At 37.1% G+C, this 22,835-nt stretch overlaps 1 protein-coding gene across 1 annotated transcript; it reads left to right on the top strand.

Annotated features, from left to right (window-relative positions):
* Positions 1 to 342: 342 nt before the first annotated feature.
* On the top strand, positions 343 to 22,144 carry grhl1 (grainyhead-like transcription factor 1). The gene is made up of 15 exons (XM_052154300.1): positions 343 to 557; positions 3,146 to 3,332; positions 4,180 to 4,253; positions 4,647 to 5,004; positions 5,478 to 5,560; positions 6,130 to 6,286; positions 7,771 to 7,882; positions 8,480 to 8,574; positions 11,680 to 11,926; positions 12,028 to 12,158; positions 15,276 to 15,304; positions 15,580 to 15,665; positions 18,001 to 18,086; positions 20,327 to 20,391; positions 20,515 to 22,144. Exons 1-15 carry the CDS (start codon positions 538 to 540, stop codon positions 20,627 to 20,629), a joined length of 1,845 nt encoding a protein of 614 aa, XP_052010260.1. The 5' UTR covers positions 343 to 537; the 3' UTR covers positions 20,630 to 22,144.
* Positions 22,145 to 22,835: the final 691 nt, after the last annotated feature.

The raw sequence follows: 22,835 nt of genomic DNA, 5'->3' as shown, positions 1-22,835 counted from the left end.
TATTATATATATATATATATATATGTTTGTTTAGGCCTATACAGCCTATTGTTTATTTAAATTATTAAAATGTTAAAACTGTGAAGAAATAAACCAGGAAACTGTCAAATGGTTTTCTAGGCTATAAAGTCTGCTTTAAAAATAGTAATTATAGATATATCATGGAGAAATATTATTAAGAATTGATTTTGTTCGTGTGCATTCCTAAAATATAAACAACACTAGTGCACCGTTAATTCCATCAGATTGTGTAGCTGCAGAGTTTTTGAAGGGTAAACATGGATGGACCAACGCAACAAGTGTCGTTGAATATTAAGCTCCTCCTCTCAGGTGTAATCCAATCCAATGCCCTGTCACAGGTAAAACCGGCCCCAAATTCTCAATATATCCAAAAAAGCTAGAAAAGCCAACAAAACCCGTTCTCATACAGGCAATTCTATCGCAGCCCTCATCCCATCCTGAAAACGTTGCTCCATACAAGAAGAAGAAGGATCGGATTTACAGTACCAACTAGAAAGTCCAGTTCGACCATAAGAGATGTCACAGGAGCATGACAAGTAAGTTCACCACTGTAGGTCCATACTGTACTCTTCTCTGGCATGATCGACTGTCAGACCATCAGAGAAAAAGGATCCCACGATTAAAATATTGAATAATGCCCAAACTGCTTGTTGTTCTTGGGTTATTCGTTGAAAGAGACACAGATTAGCTTTCTCTCTTTTATTAATCCGGCTTGACTGAGAAATTCTGGAAAATAGTGACCATGAAAGGTCTGATCGACATTAAAGCAGATTCCGCTACACGGTCGCGCTGTCTGGGAACTTTAGTTCACCTGTCATGTTCAGACCTGCTCCAGTCACAGGTGTATCTGCACCTGCTGTGCGAGTTACCAGCAACGCGCTCTATTGGTCAGAAGTGCGCGTTATTTCATTTGTTTGTTTATTTATTAGATTTTTGCTCGTTCATTTCTTGGCTTCACAGCGAAATCACTTTCGCCTCTGAACGGGAAACGAAAATCTCGAGTTTTAAACATGACAGCATTATTTAGGCGTTTTGCGAAGGCTCCTTGTGTATGTAGCTAAACTTGTACTGCTGGAACCAACACCTGTGTATTTTTGGCAAGGCAATGTTTGACAGCACATGCTTGCTGAAATTGTCGGGGGGTTGATTGAATGGCATGCCGTAATTTTATTGTCTGTAAAGTGTAGATTTTCGTTTCGTTTTTGTTTTTTGTTGTCATTTTCACCTTTATTAAATATGACTGTGAAAAGAGAGACATGTGGAAATGTTGAACCGGGACTCGAACTCGTATCGCTATGATGCGACTGCACAATACACCCATGCGCTGATCTCACGGTTAATTTACGTCTATAGATGACGTTTAGTTTCTGATTAATTAAGGCACTTCTTGTGTAGGCCTACACATGTTTTGCCCCAAGTTTTGTGAGAGGAACAGTGCTTTCAAGGCGTTGGCAATTCTATCTCAGGAACATTGTTTAAGCTTTTAGAACATTGTTTAAAGCATGCGAACAGAATCTGATGTGACCTTTCGGGAAAGGTGTTTTTTTTTTTTCTATGAGTCCGTTTACCTGTAATTAAAACGACCTTGGACCACAGTATATACCCAAAATATTTGCCTGTTTGTAAACTCACGCCATGGACTCAATTCCAAGAACCTCCAAACAGAACTTTGTTGATGAAGGTCACCATAGCTCAAGCAACGCTAGACCCTGTATCTGTGAATCATAGAGAAAAAGCATTTCTTGGTTAGTGTTTGGGGGATGCGTCATTAGTAATTATGTGCTTGGTCGCCTCTTTTGTTTTTAGAAGAGGGATTGCGTGTCCACCAGGGTTTATTGTCCCAGGATAACGGATCTATCAGGTTGCAAAGCTAAAATCAAACAGGGAGAAAGTTAAAGAATGGCACAATTAGTTATCAAATTACTCGTAATCCGTTTGCATTAACCTACATGGATGCAATGTTTTACCATAGCAACTGTATATTGATTTATTCCATGATGACGCTGCTAAAGTTGCACTCAGACATTTTTTTTTGCCAATTAAATATGTTTTACTCCTAGTTGAGTTGAATAAAATCTTGACCACTCACATGAGATGAGGACTCTAGTCATATCAGTAACCTTATAAAAGCTGTTTGACTGTACATGGGGGAGGGGCTCCCTCATGGGGGCTGCCATTTTAGAATCACATGAAAAGCTGAATACTGCTTGCTTAATCTCAGTAACCATCTTTTTATTGGACTCCTTCACTCTAATTAAATTAATCATGGTTGATTGTGAATAGTGAATTTCTACAATGGCATCTGTAACTGAAAACTATTAATTTTGAATGATGCTGCATCCACACCACTAGGTGTCACTGTAAGTCCAAGATGACACAAGCAAAAACTTACTATTTGCACCTTTGAGAGTGTTATGTGGAAGTAACGAGTAAAGAACCAAACATCATCAGGATGTGCTTATCCTAAATCAAATCTGTACTAGATTTAAATATAAAGGTATGTTCTATGTTTATACTGAAAAACTTAAAATAAAAAATACATTTTGACAAATGAATGCACTTAAATACATAGAAATGTCATTATATGTGTGATAAATGTAATGGCTGTGCCCCCCAAAATCCAGCTATGAAAAGAAAATAGTTTTCTAGTTAATAGATAATGGTCCATAGGATGATGATGTAATTGTGCAAAAAAAGACACAGAGATCAAAACCGGTTCTCTCAATGAGTTAAGACACAGAGTAGTGATAAGTTGTAAGATATCCTTCTGTCAAGATTGACAGATCCTCAGACCTCTGACTGGTTATCTTACTGGAAAAGCCAGTGAGACTTTTTGTCAAACAGGAAGCTGCTGTCTGTGCTGAGATTTGCTGCTTGGGATGATTTTGTCATAAAATCATAAATGAAGAAGGCCTTTTCACAATAGCCTGCTCTGTCTATCCTGTCAACTTTGACACCGCCAATAATGACAATACATCATCTGAGTGTTAATGTGCATCATACATCATTGTGTTTCTTTTGAAAACTTGACTTTATAAATCACCCTATTGGTCCACCTTATCCCTCAGTATTTATTTAGCTGTTGTTCTTCTGCTAATGGCTCTTTCTGAACTGTTTCTCACAGTAAACGGGCAGTGCTCGTGCTACAGAATGATCCAGCTTACAGCCAGCGACGACCTTTCACAAGTGAGGATGAGGCCTGGAAGTCCTTCCTGGAGAATCCCCTCACAGCTGCCACCAAGGCCATGATGAGCATCAACGGAGATGAGGACAGTGCCGCAGCTCTTGGTTTGCTATATGACTACTATAAGGTATGAATCATGAAATGATCACCCATGGAAACGGTCTACATCTCAAGCTTTTGATATTAGAATGGTTGCTGTTTAAATGTGTTAACTCTGAGCCTTATTCATGAAATGCAAGCAGAATGAATTTCAGTGTAAATTGTTCATAAAACCAAACCTATGTAATTTGTTGCATTCAATTGAATGTATCAATGTAAATAAGAATGATCCATACTGCCATACAAAGCCAAAACATAGTAACTACACCAACACTGAAACAAATAAATGTTTTTTATTTTTTATTTTTTTTAAGTTTTTGACTGTCCATCCAAATGTGGATAATACAGTTTAGTCTTGCTCTGTTTTCTCTGAATATGCCAAAAATATGCCAAACCCATCTGTCATAGGACAGACTGGAATCTAAGAGTCCTGATTTCATTGACCAAATGCACAGTTTCTGTGTTCTGCCTTTGCAGGGCAGCATTGATATATATGTCCCTTACATTATTCTTTGAAAGGGGGACCAGGGGTTTAGCTGTCTGTGTAGTCTGGAATGGATATACATTTACAGAATGATAACTTGAGACATAAAAACAAACATAATCTTATTTAATTGTTTAGATGATTATGATCAAATATTCGAGTTTTATATAGATCACATATTTGAGTGTTACATAACTAATTAAGGATGAATTGGTTGATATTTTATATCTTTTTATTTTTAGTTTTAAACATTGCTGACTTGCACAGTACTAGCAGAATGCCCTCTTGTATGGCAAATATCATGTTCTCAGACAGATATAATGGGTCATTAGAGGTAAGGCTGATGCTATTGGATGTGGTCAGACTAACAGAGTTTGTTTGCTTTCCCCAGGTGCCACGGGAAAAGAGAACAATATCTCAGCCAAAGACTGATGTCCTGGGCTCTGATGTGGATCCCAACAAAAGGTGAAGCTCTCATCAAAGATGCTATAGTCAGTGCTATTTTCCCATACTGTGAAGATGAGACCCTAATTTGCCCATGATTATTCTATATATATGAATTGAATGTAGGTCATTGAGAACATCTATTAAAAAAGTAATTTAAGTAATTATCTATCTATCTATCTATCTATCTATCTATCTATCTATCTATCTATCTATCTATCTATCTGTCTGTCTGTCTGTCTGTCTGTCTGTCTGTCTGTCTGTCTGTCTGTCTGTCTGTCTGTCTGTCTGTCTCTCTCTCTCTGTCTGTCTGTCTGTCTGTCTGTCTGTCTGTCTGTCTGTCTATCTATCTATCTATCTATCTATCTATCTATCTATCTGTCTATTAATGGCATTTTTTTACATTCATGCCAGGAACATACTGGCCACACTCCAAGAGCCAGCACCGGAAAACCGAATCCAAGTTTTGAAAGGAGTACCCCTAAATATAGTTCTTCCAGGGAACCAGCTCATCCAGGACAAGCAAGCCCTTTTCCCCACACCAGATACCACAGTGACAGTGTCTATTGCAACAGTGCCGAACTACCCAGAGAAAAGCGAGGGCCCATTGCATGGATTCTCCGTCACAGTCCCCAACCCTCACTGCTCAGAGCAAGACAGCCATACTGTAGTGTTTGACCGCCAACTCATCCACAACCAATTTAGCCCCAACACACAACCACGTACCCCAGACTCAACCTTCCCGGAGACTTTTAAGGATGGGACCTCAGAAGTGAGTTATGGAGTTCCATCCAAACTTTCTCACACGCACATCTTTCCTGCCTCCCACCCCCAGATAATACTTCATTTACAGGCAACTTTAAAGACATCCTTGTATTCAGCCCCCTCCCTACTTTTATTTGAACATGCCAAAATAGCAGGTAGCATGTCATTATACCATTGTCTCTCTTACACAATAAAGTGCTGTATTTTCCTCTGACACACAATAGCCAGGGCCTTTTCTCTCTCTCTCCCGCTCTCATTCGCGCTCCCTGTTTTAAGTTCTCTTTTTTAAACCTGGAGGGAGTATTTCCTTAGAAATGTTAGCTCCACAAAACCTTGCACACACTGGGAGCTGCATGGGAGAGCCGTTTGTTTTTTTCTTTGGCTAAGCAATCAGCTTTCTCTCACTGATTGAAAGCACAGCAGTGTGGTGGTTGTTTGCACTAAAGCCAGGCCCTCTCGCCCCTCTTTTGTGCTCTACAGGTGTTCTCGTTCCCAGGGGATCTCCAGTTACGCATGGCGTCCATCACGCAGGAGGACTACACCACTTTTGACACAGTGTCTGGGTAAGCCAGCGCTGGCTATCAAAAATTTAACTCCAGAAAAAAAATATTTCTTTAAAGATACCCCAGGAGTTTTTCCGAAGTGAAAACAGGCTAAATAGGGTCACTAGAGCATTATAACAACAGGTGACAGAAGCACATGTCCCATGGGTAAATAAACGTCAGCCAATTAAAAGGTGACACTTCCTTGTAATTGCAAACAGGGAAACTGTCATGTGGATGTCAGATGGTACAGTTATGAAATGAAGGCACTTTCACTCATCCTGATGTTGTTCCAAACACGTATGGCTTTCTTTGTTCCATGGAACACAAAAGGATATGTTAGGCAGACTGACAGCCTCAGTCACCATTCACTTTCATTGCATTCCATATGATGAAAGTGAATTGTGACTGAGGCTGTTAGTCTACCTAACATCTCCTTTTGTGTTTCATGGAAGAAATTAAGCCATACATGTTTGGAACATCATGAGGGTGAGAAAATGATGACAGAATTTTCAGTTTTGGTTGAACTTAAAGTCTGTAGGGTGCAAATACAAATAAAGAAGTTACTAATTTTTGTCTTTGGTCAACAGCAACAATTTTGAGTACACATTAGAAGCCTCCAAGTCTCTCAGACAGAAGTCAGGTGATGGCACAATGACGTACCTCAACAAGGGCCAGTTTTATCCCATTATCCTTAGGGAAAACAACAATGGCAAACTCCTGCGTGGCCCCATCTGTAAAGTCAGGGTAAGATGAGTATGTGTTTTGTAAATGCTTTATTTGCAGATACATTGACCCCAAAATGTATTTGGACAATTAAGTAACACTTAACAATGTATGAATGTCTTTACATTAGATAAAATACTAAACCAAGTGGTGTTTATTTTAAAGAAAGTTTGCACAAGCACACTCTTCAATCAAAATAATACACACACAAAAAAAAGTGTTGTAAGTTTTTAAATCACAAAACAATAAAACATTTTCAGAATTTTTATGAGTATTTGGACACTCTGTGGTTGTCAAAATGAATGGGACATATGCAGATAATGTGCTGAACTACACCGTGGGTTACTCTGGTTGGACCCTTGTAAGAACCTGAGGGGAACTTAATTTTTACATCCACTATAAATCACCTTGGGAACTATTGGTTAAAATGTATTGCAAAAATGGCACAGAAAAGTGAAGTCAGACATGAGAAAGTCTAGTTAGCATATTTTATTTGTAGATGCCACTAGGTTTGATATGATTTTAAATATCAAATAAAATTCATAAATTTTTGGGTAATACTTTGAACTAAGGTTGCATTTGTTAACATTAGTCCACTACATTAGTTTACATGAACTAACAACTGAAAAAATTATTTGTTGGATTTCCTTAAAATGTATGTAGCATTTCTGCATCACACTTTTTAAGTTAATTCAACTGATGGTAATTTTAGGTCAGCATTACTAGGAAACTTTTGTTAGATACAGTATGTACAAATGTATCAATTCATTTAAATGTATTTACTTAAAAGGGCATGTCACATGAATAAGATCTAACAACTAAAATCACTTTGTTTCAAATGAACTTTAATATGATTGATTCTACTTAATTTAATTGTCTCAAAATAAAATAATGGCCAAGGTGAGGCATTAAACTTGATTCCCCAAAGAAGTGCAAATGAAACTGCGCACTTTCACATGTGCATGAAAAATTTTATATTCTGAACAGGAGCCAACTTCACCAAAGGGAACACTAATTACTCTAATGGTTAATTACATGAAACAACTAATTACAGTGAAACAGCATCAATAGTACTGAAAATAGCGAAAATCTCTATGAATTCTTAATAACAACTAATTAATGTCCCAATAAGTTCCTTTTGACTATCAGACATGCTTTAATTATTCAAGCACAATGGTTTATGGGTATTCCCCACAACCACGGTTCTGTACTTGATTGTTTGTGTGAGTTACTTAAAATCTTAATTTGATCGATTTTTAAGCTAAAGAAGTTCAAGGAACTCACAATTATTATTTTACTTTATTTATCACTGTAAGTTGTACAAAGATGAATAAATACTGTAAAAAAGATACTGTTCATTCTTTGTCCTGGGCTCATACCTAATGCATTTATTAATGTTAACAAATGGAACTTTATTATAAAGTGGTACCCAATTGTGTTACCACTGTATATATGAATACTTGTTTGAGAGTGTGTTTTAAAGAGACACAACGTTTTGTTTTCAGAGTGTTGTGATGGTAGTGTTTGGAGAGGAGAAAAGCAGAGACGACCAACTCAAGCACTGGAAATACTGGCACTCAAGACAGCACACAGCCAAGCAGAGATGCATTGATATTGGTGAGAAACTCAAAAGAGGCTCTGAACATCCTTCATTCTTTGGGCTTTGTTTTGATGTATTGGCATACATATGAAACTCATTGTCCTCAGTCACCCTTTCACTTCTCTTTGCTCTTCTGGGTCCAGTGTAGTTCAGGGCAGAGTAAAGAGTTCAGATAGCAGACACATTTAAAGACAGTCCGCAAACTGGACAAAGTAGGAGCTGCAGGTGGGGACAGAACAAAAGGTCCAGTCTAATTGAAAGACGTGAGAGCCAAATGTCAATTTGACCTTCACAACAACACAACAATTGGAAGATGAGAATTGTAAAGAATGAAAGGGAACAATGTATTAAGTTGATTTCAATGAAGGTTGGAATAATAAGTTGATATAAGCATACTATTTTTTGGAACGGATATTTTTTATATGTAAACAAATAAGTTGAAAACTTGTCCTTAGCTTGCATGCTTTTATCTAAAAAGCTCATTAACATTCAGTTATAGTGTAAAATAGTCAGTTTTCCCTGTCTTATGTCTATAACCAAGGACATTACACCATGAACAAGTTATCCACTTATTTTGTCTACTCAATAATCCAAACCTCTCTTGTCTCCCACAGCAGACTACAAAGAAAGTTTTAACACCATCAGTAATATTGAGGAGATTTCATATAATGCCATTTCTTTCACATGGGACATCAGCGAGGAAGCAAAGGTAAAATATTTAGAAACACATTATGTTCTTTCTTCAGAGCAAGATATTTGATATATACTTTTTACTGTTTATTAATATTGTTCTTATATTTGATTGGTCTCTTGACATCCAGTAAAGAAATTAATATGAGTTTTGAACAATAATTGGCTTTGCATTGAAAATCTTTTTCAAGATTTAAAGTGAATGATAAGGCAAAAATATTTTTTTGTAAAATGTTATTGTTTCTGTTGGATATCTTGGTACGTAGATTGGTATACATTTTTGGTATGTAGCGTATAAGGATCTTAAAATAGTCATGACCTTTGGTATGACAGAGGTGGAGATTTACACCCAAAATAGAGCTAAAACTGAACACTTTACACAAACAAAAGGGTTATTCAGGCAACACAAACAAAGTGTGCTGTTTCTCTAGGAATATAAGGTGTCGTTCAGACAGAATAATTTGGAGGAAGTATGACAAAGGGAGTTTTCCAGATCATTTTTGTTTAGTGAGGTTGCTTGAGCTGGTAATTGGTGTTTTTTCAACATTAATCAATAAAATTCCAGTTCTGAGTCTTCAGATGAAGATGTTGGATCAGGGCTGTAGTTAATGGGGTAAAAGGTGCTAACGATTCTAGTGGCCCACAACTTATTTTAAACAGCATTTTTTCATATGAAAGTGGCTCAGAGCAATATACAGTCAGGGGGCCCTTGCTATGGCCCTGTGTTGGATTGATGTTTTATCTGAATCTCTGAGACACCCGAGCAGAATTTTAGGTGCAGGCCTAAGTGTTTAGTTTTAAGGACTTGTTCTCAACTCATTACGCCTGTCAGTCCTATTGTGTAGAAAACTGATGCATTTAAGCAGAGACGTTTGGGTTCGCACCCAACAATGGTGGTAAGAATGAGGAAACACAGTTGGGGGAGTAGTGAGCGCCTGACACTGACAAGTAATGGAATCCAGTTTGACGAGACTGGTTGGGTTAAACTCGTCATAAGGAGGCAAACAGATTTTGGTGAAAATGTTCTGCCTCTGACTAGTTTAAATTTTTCTTGCCACATTTACTATCATAATTTAAAAACGTAAACGTCTGCTAGAGCAATAGCGATAGCTGCAAAGATTCATACCTTTTTTGTTTGGTAAGAATCTTTGCAGCTTTGTGTGAACAGTCTTATGTATTGATGAAATTTAAATTCCCCAATTAGTCCCATTAGGGTAAACAATCCAAAGGATAAAATTTGATTTTTGCAGAGCAGTGTTGTCCTAAAACCAGGATGCAGATCATAAGATAGGCTGTAGGATACTCATCCGTGTGCACAGTCTACGGTGAGCTGTCTGTTTGCAATGTAAGTGTGTGTGGGTGTGGTTATGAGTATGCCAAAGGGAGAAGGGGAGAGGACAACATCCTTGGAGGTTGGCAAATAAATAGAGGGACTGATTACCACACCTTTTGTGCTCTCTAGTGGATGCTTTGAGAAGTTACAGGTCTTGAGATAAAACTTGTGCAAGTATTTAAACATCTGTTGGTTGGACATTTGCCTGTAATTCTTGTTCTTTTATTGTCCGAGCTCTCTCTCTCTCTCATCACATTTCTCCCAAATTCCAAATAAAAATATTGTTATTTGGAGCATTTTTTGGCAGAAAATGACTACTGGTCAAAATAACAATAAGATGCAGTGTTTTCAGACCTTGAATAATGCAAAGAAAACAAGTTCATATATTCATATATAAACAAAGCAATATATATATAAATGTTTTAACTTAGGAAGAGTTCAGAAATCATTATTTGGTGGAATAACCCTGATTTTCAATCACAGCTTTAATGCGTCTTGGCATGCTCTGTACCAGTTTATCACATTGCTGGGCTTTGATCTGCACCCCAACCCATCACCAATCTTCCACCAAATTTCACAGTGGGTGTGAGACACTGTGGCTTGAAGGCCTCTCCATGTCTCCATCTAACTATTAGACAACCAGGGGGAGGATAAATAATGATCTGGTGGTGCTTCAGCAAGGCTGGAATCGGGCAGATTCCTTATAGTAAAGGATGCATGAATCAAGCACATACAAGGTTATCCTGGAAGAAAACTTGCTTCCTTCTGCTCTGAGGATTGTTTTTTCCAGCAGGACAATGCTCCATGCCACATAGCCAGGTCAATCATGATATATCATATATATATATATATATATATATATATATATATATATATATATATATATATATATATATATATATATATATATATATTTTGATAATTTTAATATGTGACAAGAAGGAGACAAAGTGCTACAAGAGACATGACACTAGCATAGCTTTGTAGGAAACGGTTGAATATACAGTTTAGCGGACATATGTACAAAAATAACTGACCCATGAACACAACATTTGACTAATTAGAATAAAATATTCCAGAGAGCTGTATAATAATATACTTTAAGTATTGTTTATACAATTTTAAATTTAGCTATGCTTATAAATTGGTATTAGTAGAACAAATAGATGAAGAGCTTTTTTTGTGCATGTTTTGACTTTTCAAGAATTGTTGTATACTGAATTTCAACAACCATGCAATGAAGAGTCCTTATAATTTTCTGTGCTGTGATTCTATCCTATAGCCAAAAGGGGGCAACATATAATACAGTAAATGATACTACTATCACAGTCCTTCCAGAACATCACCACTCATAAAACTTGTTTCATCCTCTGAATTTGCAGGCCACACATTTCATTAATCTTAATTTCTAAAAGTATTTAAAGCTGAAGTGAGTAATTTCTGTGCCACTAGCATAACCAAATAATCAGAGCTTTCAAACAGATTCCGAAAAACTTCCTCTATCTTCAATTCGTTGTAAAAACAGATAGTTCCTCCCCAAACTCACATCACTGGTCAAGTCAGTGTTGCTGCGTTGCACTGGACGGGCAGCACAAAAAAGCAGAGGAATGTTTTGATGGTGCCACGGTGTTACACTTCTAAGTCAAATCAACCAACATGTTTTACAAATAATTGACTCTGTGTATTTAGCTAGGACAGGAGAAAATATTTAAAAAATAACATTAATTAAATTAAATCATAATGGAAGTAATGACAACATGCCATTAATTCATTCCTCTCTTCCATCCCCAGATCTTCATCTCAGTGAATTGTCTGAGCACAGACTTCTCCTCTCAGAAGGGAGTGAAGGGCCTGCCACTCAACATTCAGATCGACACCTATAGCTATAACAACCGCAGTAATAAACCCATCCACCGCGCTTACTGCCAGATCAAGGTCTTCTGCGACAAGGGCGCAGAACGCAAGATCCGCGATGAGGAGAGGAAACAATCCCGTAGGAAGGCCAAATGTCCCGACATCAATCCTCCTTTGGGAAACTGTAAGCACTGCTTCTTTAACAATGAGAAGTTGACTGATGTGGATTCTTGGTATAGAATAGGGATTTGATTTTCACTCTATCCTTTACAAATTTCTCCTCAGTTGGGGTGGATATTAAGGTGCCCCTCCTGCACAAACGCAGTGACATCACAATCTTTAAGACAATGACAGACTTCGAGACACAGCCTGTCCTCTTCATTCCCGACATCCACTTCTCTACCCTCCAACGTCATGTGAGTGCCAGTATAATGTTCAAACACTGTGTGAAAATATTTGTGTAAGTTTCACACCCAAATCTGTAAATGAAGAGTAAATAATATACCATGTAGATCTCATAAAATCTCTTTGAAACAATTGTTGGCCAATAAGTTCTTATCTGTTTAATGTGTGTATTTACATCTGGAAGACATAAGTTTTAGGTTGTTTGCTCATCTGCAATACATCTGTTTCATTTCGGATGTCATTAAGACATTCAGCAGATGTCTTTGAGACATTTACGATTTAGAATGTTTGTAAATCTGATCAATTTAAGATGTTTAGCAGATATTAATTAGAATGCGATGCTTTCCAGATTAAACACTCTTAAACAGACATCTCGGATATGTACGGAACATAAGCTATCTGGGAAGCGAGTGTGGTATTTGAGTCTTTTTCCCCCGTTATGTCTTAATGCAGAGCGTTTATTTGTATTCCCCTGCTGCAAAATGAAAAAAAGACTTTTCTAGAGACAAATTCATAGTAGAGACCTTCTCTTATTTTTGTGAGAGATCTTTGGCCTTGGCACCTGAACTTGCTGGGAGAGCGCTGTGACAACGTGCGTTACATTATGTCTTTTTCAGACTTATGAAACTCAGGTTCACTGTGCTCTGCAAGTATAGAGTTTACATGTCCAGCTGTTGACACATAACTTAAACAGTGCATGTAATACAACAGTGCACCTGAGGACAGGTGATAAGATAAGAAAATTTAGTATAATAATGTGCATGCTTTTTTTATCCTATTTTTATCCCAATTTGGAAAGCCCAATTCCCACTACTTAGTATGTCCTCTTGGTGGTGCGGTTACTCACCTCAATCTCAAGTGTCAGTTGCCTCCGCTTCTGAGAAAGTCTATCCGCGCATCTTATCAAATGGCTTGTTGTGCATGACACCGCAAAGACTCACAGCACGTGGAGGCTCATACTCTCTGCGATCCATGCACAAATTACCACGTGCCCCCATTCTTTGATTGTAATCCTGACCAGCTGTTTTAGAGATTTTGGTCTTTCCCCATTCAAGTAGCTGTACTTTCATGCCACTTGTATCCATTGAAAAAGGTGCCTGGGAGCATTCCGAGTGGACTGACTTGCCTTGAATCTGACTTTGTTGTTATCAATGACTACATGCCTCATTCTATGAGTAGAATCCACATGATGTCAGTAAAAGAGGTTGTTTTAATGACACATATATGCTTTTCTTCCCAACTGGATAATGAGGTTGACTGCTATGATAGACGCAATGATGATAGTGCAGAATTACCTCAGTGACTTTCCAGCTCCTTAATTAATCCTGCCCAGGACTTTGCATTAGAAGCATAGAATCATATTAATTAGGCTTAGCTCAGACCCTGTTGAACCTCTAATTAGAGGCAATCTTATACAATTTTGCATATGATTTTACATGGATTATAGGAATTAATGTTCTGGTCATTTTCAGTTAATAATTCTATATGTATTCAATCAATCAGTAATTTGAAATAATTGTATTTTAACGATTTATCCTTGCATTTTTAACAATGCTATTATGATTTGTTAATAATAAGATTTGTGAAGGTTGAGCTTAATTACCAGTGCCAATGACCCTATGAAGAAAACTCTCATTATAATATTTTCAGTTCTCTATCAACATCCACTTATGAGTGGCTTGCCAAAACAGCTTATTGACATGCTCTTTACTGCATGTGTGAGAGCAGACTCATTTCATTGAAACAGATTGTTGGGTCAAGGTGACCGGAATGATGTGGTTTGCCAGGAATACAGTGATTTCTACTGTTATGAAATCTGGAGTTTATGGCATGGCTTTGGCTGTTATCAGATAGTACTCTGAGGGTTCTTGGCAAGGTATCACACCCTTAGTTTAAAGTACTGACATAAACATCATTGGTACCTGTCTCTGACCCAAAAATACTTCTAAAACCTTGCCATTCTTTCAAATCAGCAAGATTTCTAGGTAGAAGCCTCCTTTTAACTTTACCCTACCTTAAATTCACACACCTGTTCACCTATACAGCTGAAATCACATGACAGCCTGTCCTACAGGAGAGCAAATTATAGACACTCTCCTTAAACATAACCTTTGATCATCAGTTGTGTGGCATTGAAACCCAGAGTATGTCTAAAAATAAGCTTCTGGCTATTTACTCTCCAAAAAAAAAAGAAAAAAAAAAGAACTTTGGCTTACTGCTCCAGTGTCACGCAAATGGTTCAATTCAGTGCCTTGCCAACATGCTAATGTGTTTTTATCATGGATGTCCCAAACTGCTCATGCAATGCACCTGTGTTAATTCAAATGTTCTGCTAGCTCTTGGTCTGAATGGTCTGCTTTATGCTAAGGGGGTCTGATGGCTTATGAACTGAGAGTACATTTAAGGATGAATGCATAAAAAGCTTTTTAAATTTATGATTATTAATCTTCAAAAATCTTAGTTTGCATCACTGAAAAATGCTCACAGAAATCCATGTGTGGCATTTTACATGATAAATGTTTTAAGAAAAAAAAAAATATGGCCATACAGTATAATATACTGTAGTGTAGTGTAGTAAAAATTAAAAATATTAGAAATATGTGAAAAATTAAATATTGCCGTTTATTGATAAGCATTGTTCTATTGGTGTATATAAATTATTCTTCCTTGTTTTCTTTAGTGAAAAACTGTACACCGAATATTTTTATAGATATTATAGATTTTTTTGGAAAGAATCACCATTTTATCCATTTCAGAGCAAATACATACATATTTATATATACATATTTAATATATTCAAAAGGCAATATCACCCAGCCCATATCTGAAGCCATTCAGTATACCAATGATTACTTGTAACATGACATAACGTTTGGTGTGTATGACTGGTTTACCAGTTTAATGTTACTATTAGATGTATGTTTGTGCCAATATTTAGCTGAACAATATCACTCAAAGGTTAGATGTTAATATGTGTTAAGGCTTTAACCATAAAACCCCAGATAATGAATTATTACAACCATTTGTTAATGATAGGGAACTGCTAAAATTTCTCAAGAATATTTAATAATGGTTTTGTGTGTGCGTGCGTGCATGTATGTGTGTGTGTGTGTCTTTTCTCATTACAGCCTTTCTCTCCTGAGGACTCAGAGGAGGGGTAAGACCCTGTCTTTTGCTCTCTTTTAGCCCATTTATGTTTGTTTGTTCAAGAATTGAGGGGTATGATTGAAAATGTGCATTATTAGAACAAAACAGCTTTTATGGCCATGAGCGCTCTGTACAACGTTTCCAGGAAATGTTCAGGTGCTGTTTGTTTCATGGGTAATGATGTACTTGTTAGAACCTCCTTGCTTTAGAGATAACCAATAGGGAGAGCGATTTCTAAGAACTATGCTCATCTATTGCATCTCTCTTTTTTCTTCATTTATTCAGCTCTGGGATGAAGAGATTACCTTATTCCGAGGAGGAGTTTGGATCACCTCCCAATAAGCTTGCAAGGATGGATGAGCCAAAAAGAGGTGTTTTAACTGGAACTGGGTTGTAACTCATAAGTTTTGTCCCTGGCATGGATGAGACAGAGTGGTTGTGTGTGTTGGCAGTTTTTTGGCACTGTAGTATCAATGTAGTATAGTTGTTATGGTGCACTGTCACTTGGTTGCTTTCAAATAACTAAAAAAACATGCTAATTTAACACATGCACAAAACATTGTGTGGCCTCAAATTATAGACCTTTATGTCTCAAAGTTACATGCAGGGCTGGACTATGGGCCAGGCCAGCAGGGCCAATACCATGGGTCTTTAGAATGCCAGTGGCCTCCAAAGCCTCAAGCTGCGCAGCCTGAGACTGCCAAAGGAAGTAAAGCACCAGGGCACTCAGCACATACACAAATAGGGCCCATGGGGCTTTTGGCAAATACAGGGCGAGCTGACCACTATGGCCCCTGGATATTCCCAAAAATCCCATGTTTATGATTTTTTTAGTTTTTTAATTATTCATGTAAAGCTAGAAAAGCAATAGAATACTGTTTGCGAATATTCATACAATACCCACGATGCTGAAATTAAAATATGACTTTTATGTGTTATCAGAGGCTATTTGCCCATGACACAGCACTTGAATTAAAATGAATAGGAGAAACTGAAATGGCCAATATGGCTAAAGTACAAAAGGAAGTCCAACCTTACAGGTAAAAGAGCCAATCACGTTTTTTTAGCATTATCTGAGCTAAAGAAGCACAATTTATTACAGCATTGTCAGATTTTACTGTTGTTTTGTTGTTGATTGTAATCTTGGCCAACCGTTTTTGAGATTTCAGTATTTCCCCATTCAAGTAGCTGTACTTTCGTGCCACTTGTATCCTTTGAAAAAGATGCCTGGGAGCATTCCAAAGATTGCCGCTGAGTTGACTGAATTGCCTTGAATCTGACTTTGTTGTTTGTCTCTTTGTCTCATTCTATGAGTAGAATCCACATGATGTCAGTAAAAGAGTTTTTTTAATGACACATATAAGCAGTAAATAATGTGTAATTTATCATGTTTTCATTATGCATTAGTGGTGCTTATGCTAATACTAACATGCTTTATGTGGTCATAATTTGCACCAGTTACCCCCAGTTATGGTATTTTATAAAGATTTTGTTAATATAATCCACGTCAGATCTAAAAGGCTGGCAGACAGGTCAGGAGGACAGGCATCAATGGGCAAAAGACAGACAAAAGAATTATGATTGTAATCATAGTGAGTCTCACTTTGGGAAGAAGTGTGAATGGTTCACAGGCTCTGCAGACAAAGACATAAATGAAGCAGCATATCAAGCGACAGAGTGAATGGGCACTTAAAATCAGATTAAGAGTATATTTGGTTCCTTTTGAGGACTAATCTAAAAAAAATATCACATTATATGATCTTTGAAAATGTTCGCAACAGCTCAGCAGCTCTGCTATGTTCATGTTGTAACTGTATGTGTGATTTTGAATGAGTATAGAACTGAAAAAGAAAAAGATGTTGACGTCAAAGATGGTGAAGCACCTGTTTACACCCAATGATTATGTTGACCAATGGCAGTAAGAAGGTGTTTAACAGCTGGTACAAAGTTTTCCTGAAGGTTTACGCTGGCAAATGGTTTCGAACCACCATAACAAACTTAAAAAACACCTTCTTTTTGGCCAGATTTTGCTCAAAATCACACCCATTCTTTCTTTAATATGCACTTCCACAAAAGATGTAAAAAACAATCATTGGTGGGAAACAGTAAATAATACCTGCCAGTTGCAAGTCATTGAAATCTACTGGCCCTTCCAACATGATGCCTTCTCTTTGGGCATCTCCTGCTTGTTTGCCTTTAGAATAGCAGTCATGGTCACTTGCAGGTCTGTGTGTATGTGTGTGGGTGCATGTTTATATGTATTTAGCCAGATTTCATGCCAAAGGCAACACATCAGTTTTGGAATAGGATGTAATGTGTGTAATCAGTGTACTCCGGACTCTCCACATCACTGAACCTCCCTTTCTTTGTACTATAAATTAAGTGTTCCCAGTAATGGACTTGGGATGCTGCCCAGTTCTCCAGGGGTTTTTGGGTGAAAGGGGATGGGGGGACAGCATTGGTGTTTATGGACATGGGCAGCGATCCCAACTAAAGGTAACAGCATGTGAGGGACAGGGTTACTAAAAGCATGCAATGGAAAAGCATATCACCACCACATGAAAGACTTGGCAGTAGATGACTTTGCCTTGTTATTCTGGAAAACTATATATTTTGGTTTGCAGATCTGACCTCAGTTTCAAGAAAACTGGGGGTGTAGTGTATGCATGAGTGATCATAGCTGACCAAATTTCTCTGCCTTTGCAGTTTTGCTGTATATACGTAAGGAGACAGAGGAAGTGTTTGATGCTCTCATGTTGAAGACTCCGTCCGTAAAAGGCCTTGTGGAAGCGGTGAGTTGCACATCCAAGCATTGATACATTTGCTCATATTTAGTAAAAGGGATTTGATAAAACCTCAAACACTAAGGGAATTCACTAAGAATTAACTAGACTCACTGAGAGCCCCTATTATTTGCGTGCACTGTATATGCTGGTTTAGTGCCCAATTACTAAAGTAATTATGCAGATCAGGCAATGGTTCAAATGTGACCACAAAATCTGCACTTGTAATGTTGTAATTACTATCTCAGTTCTGAGCTGAGGATGCAGAAGGCCACAGTGATCTGGAACACTCTTTGGGGACTGTGTGTTTATTGAACTCACCCCTAAGGATGGGGTTGTGCATGGTACTCAGGCAAGCACCACTGGTGGGTCATTTAAGGACATACTTACAGAGAGAAGGGAAAAGAAAACATTCTAAATGGTTTAACTATATAATTCTGTTTTGTCATGCTTCCTTTGCACTGCACACAAACAGACAACAATGCCCACAAATTCACTTCTTTTTCCAAGCTCCCACCCAAAAATTATATATCCCATCCAAACCCACAGCTAAGTTCCTAATGCACCCACAGCACCTCCCAGAAAAAAAAAAAAGAAAAACAGAAAAGAAAGAAAAACATGGCCAAACAGTGCACTAAAATGTGGTCAGTTCAGAAAAGTCCCTGCAGTTGGAGTCTTAGTCAGTGTGATTTAGTAGGGACCGGGATTTACAGACAGGGGTTAGACATTCAATTGGGCATGTGTATTAAAAACAAAGCAGGAGGCCAAAACCACAAGAGTCAAATAAGCTCTGCACTTCAGCTCAAAAACAGATAAAATTAACAATGACAAGAGCTAATGACAAAGCACATCCAGAAGCACGATATGGAAGTTTGCATGGTTTTTTTTAATATATAGTGTGTTTAATAGAATACTACACACATGCATTGCAGCACTTCAGCTATCTATGAGAGTGAGGAAAGGGAATGTAAGGATAACGTCAGGGGGTTGGGAACACATTAAGCTCCACCTCCTGCATGCCAAAATAAGAAGAACTTTGATACTAGTTGGCTGGAAAACCTACTTAGGTTTACAAATGTTACACTCTAATAGTACATAGTGTTGCATTAGCCACCCTAATATTTTGAATTACTAATTTTAGGAGAGGACTAATGTGTGTTCTTCATGACTGATTCATTTGCATTGGATCGTGACCTGTTTGTATTGAGTAACACTGCTTCTTTTGGCCATTCAGTTCTGATACGGTGGTCATATAACAGTGTACTTATACAAGTGTATCTTCAACGGTTTAGACACACTCATTCATTATAATTACTTTTTTAACATTTTAGAATAATATCAAAGTCATCAAAACTATGAAATAATGCAAATGGATATTTTACTTTTAGCTACTTGTTGGATGATTTCCTTTACTCGCTGGTCCACCTCATTCATTAAAACAAAAGTATTTAGAATATGTTACTGACCTTGAGTAATCTAACAGAATACTTTACAAATGACATTTTACAGCATGTATTCAGTAATCTGTAGTGGAATACATTTCAAAAGTAACCCTCCCAACCCTGCACATAAGCTACACATATGTATTTTCTCAGGCACTTATAGAGTCTAAATAGACACACAACTTATAATTTTAGTAGTACACAAAAATGACAATAGACAAATCTTACTGTTCATGTGTTACACATGCTAGAGTTTACTTCCATGTTGCTTCCTCATAAAATAACAATGTCAAATGTAATTCAAGCCAGTCACTGAAACATCAGCGTCACCTTGAGTAAGAAATATTATGTATACTATGTATGTGTATGTGTGTATGGAGTACTGATAATTCACTATTGTCACACAGATAATCAATGTGATAAAGTAGTCATGTGTATGAATATAGTACTCCTTTTTCTTGAAATAAATAATAATTTTCTATGATAGTAAACTTATATAGATATGAAACAATCATAAAACAATATAGAAGTGCAAAAAGGTCTTTAATAACCCTATACAGTTTTAGTAATTAAGCAGCTATAAAAATGTGTATTTTTTGCACATTTGCCATTTTTTATTTTGCCACTATTCAGAAGAGAAAGGTTGAGGTCCCACGTCAATAAAGTCCCGATGTATGCATTAAAGGGTTAATGCTCTTATTGCTCATGTAATTGATTATAATAACACACAGCCTTTAATGTTTGTAACATTACCACTGTAATGTAAGGTACCTTCAATAATAACGTTCCGCTTATTGACTTCACCAGATTTCAGATAAATATGAAGTTCCTCTTGAGAAGCTGGGAAAGGTCTACAAGAAATGCAAGAAAGGGTAAGATGCAAACATTTGTTAAACACTATTTTCATGTATCCTTTTATCTATCATTGAACCACATAGTTATTTATGGGAAAAACTAAACCATGGTCTCCCACCATCTCTGTTTTTTTTTTTCAGGATCTTGGTAAACATGGATGACAACATCATCAAGCACTACTCCAATGAAGACACCTTCCAGATCCAGATGGAGGAAATAGGAGGAATGATTAAGCTCACGCTGACAGAGATTTGAAAGTTGGCTTTGTTTTTTACCATCCTACAGACTGATTTACACAAGTCCAGAGACCCTTAGTCCTATTCTCTTAGGATACCATAAATCCCTTCTGCTTCAGCAACATGCTGTCATCTCTTAGTATAGTCTATAGTGAACACTTTTGGTGCTTTGTATATCAGACTAAAATACTTCATGACTTGAGAGTGAAATGATGTAACATATATCTCTTAAGTGTTTCTGCCAAATACCTTGAAGAGTTTGAGCCATGTGTTGTTTTTCATATAGAGTATATCCAAATAGCTAATTTTTTTTAAAAAAGGTTTCTCAAATGAAAGTAGTCGCTACAACAATTTACTTTTAGTGTTCCTCCTTAAAGTCATAGCACTGGAGATCCTATTATTTTAAAAAGAAAACTGATTGGATACTCAAACAGAGCATTACTGCTGTGGTAACATTTGGGGGTTTGGGGAAAAATACCCTGAGCAGTATTCAGTAAGTACAGTATATGTGTGTGTGCGTGCATGTGTGCGTGCGTGCATGTGTGCATTGGGATGTATAAATGGATGGAAACAACAAAAACGTTGTTTTATTTGTCAACAAAAATGATCAACTGGCTCATTTCACCAATTTTTAAACTCAACTCATGCATGTAGATACTATTGTCAGCATATATGAGAAATGTCTTTCCCTGGCTGGAGGTATTTTCAAAATGATGTGGTCCTTAGAATCAGTACATTTTATTGTAATAAAATAATAGCATACTTCAAATAGACAACTACTGTTGAATGCAGTACACTTACAAATATAAATATCAATTACACTGTATTTCTTGTGAAAGAAATATGATGCTGTACAAACATGCCAAAAACCCTCAATATTAAAAATATGAATTTGCAGCCAACAATTATGCAATTCATATTTATAAAATCCACCTCAAATGTATTCACCAAAATGAGGGAAAACATATCCAAAAATATGAGACATGCCATGCAAACATTTTTGAAGTGGCCCTAAAATCACTAGTGTTATATTTTGTTTAGTTGGTCACCAGTAACCATAATATGATGCCTAATAAACTAATGCTACTTTGAGTGATGATTACTTTGAGTAGAGGAGCACTGACCTCAGTGCACATACAGAAACTATTATTCAGTTATGATTACACAGTCCCCTTTCTGACGAATGTTGTTGCTAATGAAATGTACAGCTTTTGATTAGTTTTGAAAAAAAAAATCTTAATGTTACTGATCCACTCTTTTGTATCAAACCACTTAATGTGCATATATTTATTGACAAACTGGGATGGGACTTTTTATACCTATAGCTAAATGTTTTTTAATGAAGTCATTCTAAATTATCTATTTATGCAAATTTCATTTTAGTTTGTGTAATGTCTAATTTTGTTTTAAAGTGCATATAAAGCATTCTTATATGCAAAGATGTTATTTACCTTTACGTCTTCAGCTGTTCATCAGACGTTTTTCTTATGTATCAAATACACATATTCTGTAGGCTCAAATAAAAGCCACTTTGGCCTGTGTATTGTATTTGGCTGTGTATCCTGTGGTTTTTGGCTAGCTGTATCCATAGCTGTTGTCATGGAAACAGGCTATGCTCCAATAGCCCATCTGTCTAGAGAACAGGAAGTGGGCGTCTAAACAGAGAGCGTCTCAAATCAGCAGTGACCTCAAATACCCTTTTAGCCTCAGTTTCCCTCTTTTAAATTCTGTATTAGAGAATATGTTCACTCTCACTGTATCGAGGATTCAGATGGTTAACACAAAAAGTCCTACCTACCAACCTACATACCTATCAGTTCAGTTTTAACACTAGTGAAGAGTCCTTGAACACATCACATTAGTGCTACCCACAACACGTGCCGACTGAACTGTTTCTGTGAATGTTATGGTTACCATGTGTGTAGGTGTGAGAACACACTGGTGAGTTCATCCTAATCAGCCTCTTCATGAGTGGGCTTCAGAATGGAGCACGAGAGATCTGGTTAGATTTTAACCAGGCAGCCGAGCTCAGTGTCCCAATAATGTGGTAAGCCATCTGCTTTCTGTTTTCTTTCTTTCTCTCTCTCTCTCCTTCTACCTCACTCTTCCATAAACCATTTTCTTTCTGCAAACATCTAACATTGACAAGATCAGGAATACAGAGATAACTGTCTAATTTCTTAGTATTCTTTAGAAAATGTGTCATGGACAGTAGAAAAAACAAT

Source organism: Xyrauchen texanus, chromosome 22, assembly GCF_025860055.1.
Source record: "Xyrauchen texanus isolate HMW12.3.18 chromosome 22, RBS_HiC_50CHRs, whole genome shotgun sequence".
Classification (NCBI taxonomy): Eukaryota; Metazoa; Chordata; class Actinopteri; order Cypriniformes; family Catostomidae; genus Xyrauchen; species Xyrauchen texanus.
The sequence above is the reverse complement of the archived record's forward strand: the minus strand, read 5'-3'. Positions and strand labels throughout refer to the sequence as shown.